This window comes from Phragmites australis, chromosome 8, assembly GCF_958298935.1.
Source record: "Phragmites australis chromosome 8, lpPhrAust1.1, whole genome shotgun sequence".
Lineage (NCBI taxonomy): Eukaryota > Viridiplantae > Streptophyta > Magnoliopsida > Poales > Poaceae > Phragmites > Phragmites australis.
In genome coordinates, this window is record NC_084928.1 from 20462061 (window position 1) to 20470028 (window position 7968).

Consider the following 7968-nt stretch of genomic DNA (forward strand, 5'->3'; position numbering starts at 1 on the left):
TATTTGTGTTTTTTTCCCAATTTGGTCGCGACATGTCACCATCACACCATGGATCTGCTCGGATCCGTGCACACAGAGCACACAATAGAAATTCGTCGTCCCCAATCGGAAGAAAGAACACAAAAATTCTACCAAGCATGCGAACGTATTGTTTATCAGAACCGTTTATTTGCGTTGATATTCGTACTGAACGAGTATATGAAAAAGTATAGAGTAGATAAGAAAATTAACAGATATATAAGTATCATATGAGAGATATAAATGACCCAAATAGACGGTATATATGTAAGGATATACGACGTTACATTTCCCTTTAAAAACCTTCAACGTTAAGCCGGTACTGTTTCAATACGGGCCCCATCTTGGGCGGCCCAAACATACGGGGCCCGGTACCACGGCAGCAGCGCCTGGATCCACCCACACGCGTGGCTCCTCGGATCAGTAACACGCAGGCATGCCCCCCTCCACGTGTGCCACCGTGATGTCCACCGCCGTTCCCAACGCCCAGGCTACGCGCCAAAATCGTCCGTCACGCGGCGGCAGCAAAAGAAGAGAGGTGCACAGAGAACATGCACGCGACAGAGAGAAGAGACGATGGCGGCGTGGTGGGAGGCGCTGGTGGCAGCGGCGGTGGGGGCGCCCGGAGGGAGCAGTGGCACGGTGGTGTCCATCTGCGTGTTCACGGCAGTGCTGTGCCTGTGCCTCGTCGCCGGCCACCTCCTCGAGGAGCAGAAATGGGTCAACGAGTCCATCACCGCCCTCATCATCGTACGTAGCGTCGTCCCGTTTCTCTTCAGTACTCTGTGTTGTGCACTTGAATGAAATGACTGAAACCGCCATGATTTCAGAGATAGTCTACGCTGTTTCAGAGATCCTTGCCTACCAATTAAATCTAGCAACTTCTCACTCACTCCATGATTGATGCAGCTGTCTGTAACAACTGTTAAGCTTCTGAACCATTTTGGCAGGGGTGCATCGTTGGAGCAATCATATTTCTACTCAGTAAAGGAAGGAACTCACACATCCTGAGGTTCGATGAGCAGCTCTTCTTCATCTACGTGCTTCCACCGATAATCTTCAATGCCGGGTATGCATGCATGTTACACATCAGTAATTTTAGGCAGATGCTCAATCGAGTGTTCTGGACATGGCTCTTGTTTATTTACAGGTTCCAGGTCAAGAAGAAGCAGTTCTTCCACAACTTCATGACCATCATGTCCTTTGGGGTGTTCGGGGTTTTTATTTCAGTTGGAATAGTTTCGGCAGGTATTTTGCCAATTCTAAGTTGTTTGTACATATTGATCACATATAGGACACATTATTGTCCAGAACATAACAACTTAAAAGTTTCGATCCGTCAAATAAATTGTGCGTGAAATTCACCTTTTATCACTTCTCATCAGTTGTGATTGCTTATGGCATACTTGTTGATAATAGGCTGCTACTGGCTCTTTCCAAAAGTCGGATTTGGAAAACTCGACGCAGTAGATTATCTAGGTTAGCCTTTCTTTATATGATTTTTTAGATAAATATGCTCTTTTCTTACGTTCAAATCAGTGCTGATCTGATCTACAATTGCAGCCTTAGGAGCCATATTTTCTTCAACAGATACTATCTGCACACTGAAGGTCTGTTAGGCGCTTACATTTTATCTTCTGAGAATATTTTCTTAGTATCTGTTTTGGCTGCAACTGTTCAATCTATCAAGCTGAAACTCAGGTCATAAACCAAGATGAGACACCTAGGTTGTACAGCTTGGTGTTCGGAGAAGGAGTCGTTAACGATGCAACAGCAGTTGTTCTTTTCAATGCTATAAAGAATCTGGATATCAGTCAGCTCAAAGGCATGGTTGCGCTAAAAGTGATCTCTGACTTTCTCTATCTGTTCTTAACTAGCACTATACTTGGAATCTCGGTGAGGAAACTATTTTTCTTTTGCATCTCAGTTCTTCTACATACAGTAGCATATTACTTCAGTTTTTCAGAATCATGTCATGCCATTACCTTTCACACCGTCATTTTTTACTAAAATTTATCAGATTGGGTTATCCACTGCTTTTGTTCTCAAAGCTCTATATTTTGGTAGGTGAGTAACAGCTATTAATTAGGTATTGATTCAGTTTGTTTTCATCTCCTGCTTTTTATTTTTGAAGTTGTTCGTCCTTTTTGAATACTTTTTGAAGTTGCTCCCCTTATTTTGCAGGCATTCGACTGATCGGGAGGTAGCCTTGATAGCTCTCATGGCTTATCTATCATATATGCTTGCAGAGGTAAGATTATGAAAATATAACTGCTGGCATTTCATATATGTTCTTTCACAATGAATCTGAAGAATCTTACACATCCCTTTGGTCAGTTGCTAAAGCTGAGTGGGATTTTGACCGTGTTCTTTTGCGGCATTGTCATGTCCCATTATGCGTGGCATAATGTGACAGAGAGCTCAAGAATCACGACAAGGTAACACTATACTCTGCATTTCTTAAGTCATTGGATAATCCATTTTCTTGGAAAGCTTATATTTGGGTTTGATGGATGCGATTGCAGGCATATATTTGCAACATCATCATTCATCGCTGAGACATTCATCTTTCTTTATGTTGGTATGGATGCCCTTGACATTGATAAGTGGAAGACATCAGAAGCAAGGTAAGCAACAGAGGACACAGCTCTCCGGCTTTTCTCTTTGTTCTGCTGTCTCAAAGTAGTATTATTTATGATCCTCATAAATTACATCAAAACATGTATGGAAGAGATAATTTTCTGATTTTGCCAGCTTTAACACATACATCGGTATCTTTGGTGTCGTCATATTACTCGTTTTATTGGGACGAGCAGCATTTGTTTTCCCTATATCCATTTTGTCAAATATATTGAGTGGAAGTTCTGAGAGAACGCCAATCACATTCAAGCACCAGGTTGCTTCTAAACTATAATTCTTCACTCCTTCAGTAACTTCTATTTTGACTGAAAAGCATTCTCAATCTTCTCTATTAGAACATCGATTAAATGATGCACTCCAAATATTCTTTTAATCATGTCAAGGATGTCATTTGGTGGGCTGAAATATTCTTTTAATCATGCCAAGGTTGTCATTTGGTGGGCTGGGCTCATGAGAGGCGCTGTTTCAATTGCGCTAGCATATAATCAGGTACTGCTTCTCCTTTGTGTAACTACTCTCCTTTTGGAGGAAATTGTAACTACATCATGTATCTGATTAGAAGCTAATATTTGATTTGTGAACCTTGTGTTATTGCAGTTCACTTTTTCAGGTGTAACATCGGATCCAGTTCATGCAACCATCATCACCAGTACAATTATTGTAGTATTTTTCACCACCCTGGTCGGTATCCTACAGAATCCAACACTATTTCATCATGTAATACTCATATGGGTTCAAAGTTGAAGACTTCAGGAAGTTGAAACATTCACATCATTTCAGGTGTTTGGTTTCTTGACAGGGCCTCTTATAAGTGCAATGCTCCCACATCGCCATGGGGCGAGGGCGCTGACCAGAGGCCTTAGTACAGGCAGTAACTCCCCAAACGATGACTTCACCCTGCCGTTTCTCTCAACTGATGAAGATGCATCTGGCAGTGGTATCGTCTTGGAGCAAGCCAAGAGAAGCATATCTATGATGCTAGAGAGGCCTGTCCACACGGTACACATATACTGGAGGAAGTTCGATGACAAGTTCATGAGGCCAATCTTTGGGGGACCGCGGTCGCACTGAAAACTCCTGCATGGTTGCATTACAATGGAGTGCTAAGATCAAGTGCGATGAGGATCTTTTCAAGGATGTGCGGGAAAGCTGCGTATCAGCGTATATCAAGCAGGAAAATAAAGTTTTACAACCACAACCTCTTCAGAGAAGTGCGATGAATGCAAGCTAAGTTCATGGTGGCATCTTCCTGTTCAAGCTTTTCAGCGTTCATGCGCAGGAGAACTGCGCCTTACGCAAAAGCCGGCTTATGGTGCGCTACCCTGAAAAGCTGATGCGAGGAGAAGCCATTGTCCAGAGAAGCTACTCGTTTGGCAGGCTGGCTTTCTGCTGATAAGCGTCTCTGAATTCTGCTTGCCTTAGTTTCTTGTTGTCTGTGTAAACTTTGTAATATTGAACAGTTCTGACAGTTCCAATTTGATATTTATTCCGAGTGCTGCTATTTAATGATCACCGGATTGACTGGATCATGAGCATAACGAGAGGGGTCACGTGGTAGTAAAAGTTAATTATAAAATTGGACCTATTTTTCTACTTTCAAAGGTCTTAGACAATGTGACCGTTGGTACCTTTGTTATTCGACTTAACTGCTGACGGGCTAGCTTTGCTGATTAAAAGAGCTCAAACAGTTGGTTTGATTAAAGGAGAAGCTCCTCATTTGGTGGAGAGGTCTAGCTATTATTCGATATGCTCATGATACTATTTTTTTTATTGAGGATGACCTTGAAAGTGTCAAAAACCTAAAATTTGTTGTGTTTATTTGACCAGTTTTATCAAGTTTGAAAATTAATTTTCCCAAGAGTGAGATCTTTTGCTTAGGTGGAAGTGTAGATAGAGTCTCTATTCTGAAATCTCTTCACTTGTCCTAAAGATATTCTTCGTGTAAAATACCTAGGTATTTCTAATGATAGGAAAAAACTTAGCAACAAATAGTGGAAACCAACAGAAGATAAATTTGAGAAAACATTAAGTGGTTGGCAAGGTACACTGTTACTATAGGTGGGAGAACTATTCTGATCAATGCAAGTTTTAGTAGTATCCTCTATATATGCTTTCCTTCCTAAGAGTACCGAGACGAGTATTCAAGGGGCCACTTGGTTATCCATATAGCCTAGCCTGGCAGTATCCAGTGAGCCAGGATGTGTGTATTCCATGTTATTTGTTTAGTTGGTTATATGTGTTCAGCCTGACTAACAAGGGATTATGTTTGATTGTCCGTATAATTATATGTTGTATGAGATTGAAATAAAAAAACAAGTGTTAACATGACATTTATTTTGCATAAATAAACTCTATAGTACTTACTTATTATATTAAGCTTTAATCTAATTTAAAATGTACAAATATAAGTTAATACTTACTAATTATACACTAATACCATTATTGTTGCAACCTGGCTTGGGATAAAAGGATTCAAAATCCGTTTCCCACCGGCTAGGGCTGCGCATGCATCTGTCGAGATATGCCTGTTTGACCGTCCAACCAACCAAACAGCGGTGGCCTACGCTGCTAGGCCGACACTGGAGCAAGCAACCAAACAGGCTACAAATGATTGAACTATTTTAGGGCTCGCTTGATGTAGCAAGAACAAGGAATAAAGAAATACCACCTAGTGAACTGGGACACCGTGTCTTTCAAAAGATCAAGGTGGTTTGGGTAGTAAATGGATTTGTAAATTAGAAAATGAAGAAGATTTGTGACAGGAGCTACTAAGAAAGAAATAGCTTCAAAACCAGACTGTGTCTCAAGCTGAGCAGAAAGCTGGTTTGTCACAGTTTTGGTGAAGTTTAATTGAAGTCAAAAATCTGTTTTATAGATATTGTTCAAGAAAAAAATGGAAATGGAGAGCATACTAGATTTTGGGAACATATGTGGATAGATGGATCCACATTAGCAGCTCAATTCCCGAGAATGTATTATCTAACTTTCTCCGAAAACATCTCTATAGCCAGGGTGTTTACACAAGGTTGGTGATGCCTTCATTTTCGTCGAGTGTTACGGGGCGCCACGTTGATGATGTGGGAGCAGTTGCAACAAAAATGCAGTGGGGTTTAATTATCAGATGATAATGGACCTACTGGTTTGGGACTTAACTGCTAGTGGGAAGTTACAGTAAATTCTTTCTATTTGGCGATGAAGAATAATCACATACCTTTCCCATACAAATTCTTGTGGAGAACAAAACTGCCTCTCGAAATTAAGATTTTTCTTTGGCTGCTACTTAAGAATAGTATTCTTACAAAATATAATCTTAAAAGGAGAGATTGGAAAGGCAATCTACATTGTCCTTTTTGTAGGTGTCGTTTCGGTGGTTCACAAACTGTCAAGTGTTAACAGGTCCCTGGTAGCTGGGCTGTTTCTGTGCACCAAGCTTTCCTTTCTTTTTGTTGTATAATCAGAATCCTTAAAAACTTGGTTTCATTAATCAAAACTAGCGGATTGGCGCGTCTACGCCACGCTCATTTTTACATAACATGACAAAAGAAATTAAAAAAAAATATATTCATCAATTCTAGACATCTCAATATTTATTTATAAATTTATTAATATTTAACACATTCATTTAATGAAGGAATCGTACATCCCGAAGTAGAGGCCTCGGTAGACGATGATGCCGACAACCGAGACGTTGAACCCGCGATAAAGGCCGGCGACACCGTCTGACCGGAGTGTCTTGCGGTATACGTCGGCCCTTGGCCGCTGCCTTGTAGTCGCTGGTCAGCCGCTTCCTGGCATAGTCGAGGGAGTATACGAAGAGCAGCGACGTGGCCTCGGCAGCGCTGCTGGAGGCGACGTTCCCGGCGAACCACTTCCAGTAGTCGTCCTTGTCTTTCTTGAAGTTGAACAGGCCCTTGAAGTAGTCCTCGAACGCAAAGTTCAAAGCCTAGGAGACACACGAAGAACAAGAACCTAATGGTAATGATTAGGTGGCCGGTCACGCCGTCCGTAATTTTATAACTTTCTGGACATCTCGAGCGTCGAGTGAACTGGTTAGTACATGGAATTCAAAAGGATAATACCGTCCACGGTTTCCAAAGAACGTGTGCATTACCTGAGTGGCAAGTAGCGGATGACATTGGTGGTGTTCCCTCGCCACAGTGAGAGGGTGCCCTCCTCCCTAACTGTGCGCGCGAAGCAGTCGCCGATCCCCTTGTACGGCTCGGAGAGCCTGCCGGTCCTGATGAGCTCGTCCTGGTTCTGTAGCAGCATCTTCACGCGCCGCGAAGGTCTTGGACACCGCCGACGACACCCCTCCCAGCAGGAAGTCGGCGGCGAAGTTCTTCTCAGCGGGCGCGTAGGCCAAGACCGGCGTTGTCGGAGCACCGCAACCGACGGGCATCGAAGGGCGCCATATGCTCTGAGGCATGTAGCTTCTTCTCGTCACTGCCAAGTGGCCGCTTTGCAGGAGGGAGTTATATACGGCGACATGGAGGAGGGCTGGGGAGGCAAAGCACATCGATCGTAGTAGTCCACGGCGGGCGCGGTGGAGGAGAGTCCGCATGCATGCACTTTCCTGCAGGTCCACGGCTTCCCCGGCAACTCGGCGCGCGTTTAGTTTTCTCCGCCGCATGCCACAGAACGCAAGTGATGAGGTCACGTCGCAAGAGGTCGGCCTCGCAGTTGGTCGTCGATCTTGATCTCGCGGCGGTGCAGACTGGGGGAAACGCCACATGGTGTTGATAATAAAATTTGACAGCCTTAGTGGTTTAGGATTAATCGCATTAATTGAAGGGTTAATTAGTTGAATGATTAATTATTTAATTAATTCGGCCATTAATTAAATATTTAATTGAGTAAATAACAGTAAGCCGATTTGTAACGGATTCGAAAATAAAAGCGCAGACTAGGCTCTGTATAGTATATGGTGACTAATTCACAGGCGAACACAACCAAAACAAACATAATTATTTTTTATTCTTCTCTTTCTTTCTTTTTTTTTCATCTAGGTTTAAAGTAGTTTTAGCTTTTCTCCTTCCTCCCAACTACGCGCACGCCGCCTCGGCTGTTCATCGCCTCCATCTGCATCCCATGTACAACACATCAACATCACGTGATCATTGCTAGCTCCTGTGCACACAGCAGCATAGCCTTGGAATCATGATAGCGTGCGCTACCGTGTGAAGGGAACCTTGGAATTTCAGTATTTGGCCTTTGCGTGGAACAGTGCGACTCAACGCTACAGTGTTGTGAGGAGACTTAAAAAAAAAAGAGTTCATATTGAAGCTTCAATATTAAAGTGTTGTGTAAAAA

The 7968-nt window shown here is 42.7% G+C and overlaps 1 protein-coding gene and 1 pseudogene across 2 annotated transcripts; one reads left to right on the top strand and one right to left on the bottom strand.

Moving 5' to 3' along the window:
- The first annotated feature begins 252 nt into the window (after positions 1–252).
- Positions 253–4150, top strand: LOC133926753 (sodium/hydrogen exchanger 4). 2 transcript variants are annotated; one of them, XM_062372820.1, is made up of 14 exons: positions 253–768; positions 969–1087; positions 1169–1266; positions 1438–1497; positions 1582–1628; positions 1720–1914; positions 2039–2085; positions 2203–2269; positions 2356–2456; positions 2544–2645; positions 2773–2914; positions 3085–3147; positions 3256–3339; positions 3439–4150. In XM_062372820.1, exons 1-14 carry the CDS (start codon positions 595–597, stop codon positions 3727–3729), a joined length of 1590 nt encoding a protein of 529 aa, XP_062228804.1. In that variant the 5' UTR covers positions 253–594; the 3' UTR covers positions 3730–4150. The 2 variants fall into 2 exon arrangements, with proteins under 2 accessions (XP_062228804.1, XP_062228805.1); XM_062372821.1 differs by lacking the exons at positions 2773–2914; positions 3439–4150 and having other exon boundaries at positions 3256–3337.
- A 2126-nt stretch (positions 4151–6276) lies between these two features.
- On the bottom strand, positions 6277–7305 carry LOC133927647 (ADP,ATP carrier protein 2, mitochondrial-like; annotated as a pseudogene).
- Positions 7306–7968: the final 663 nt, after the last annotated feature.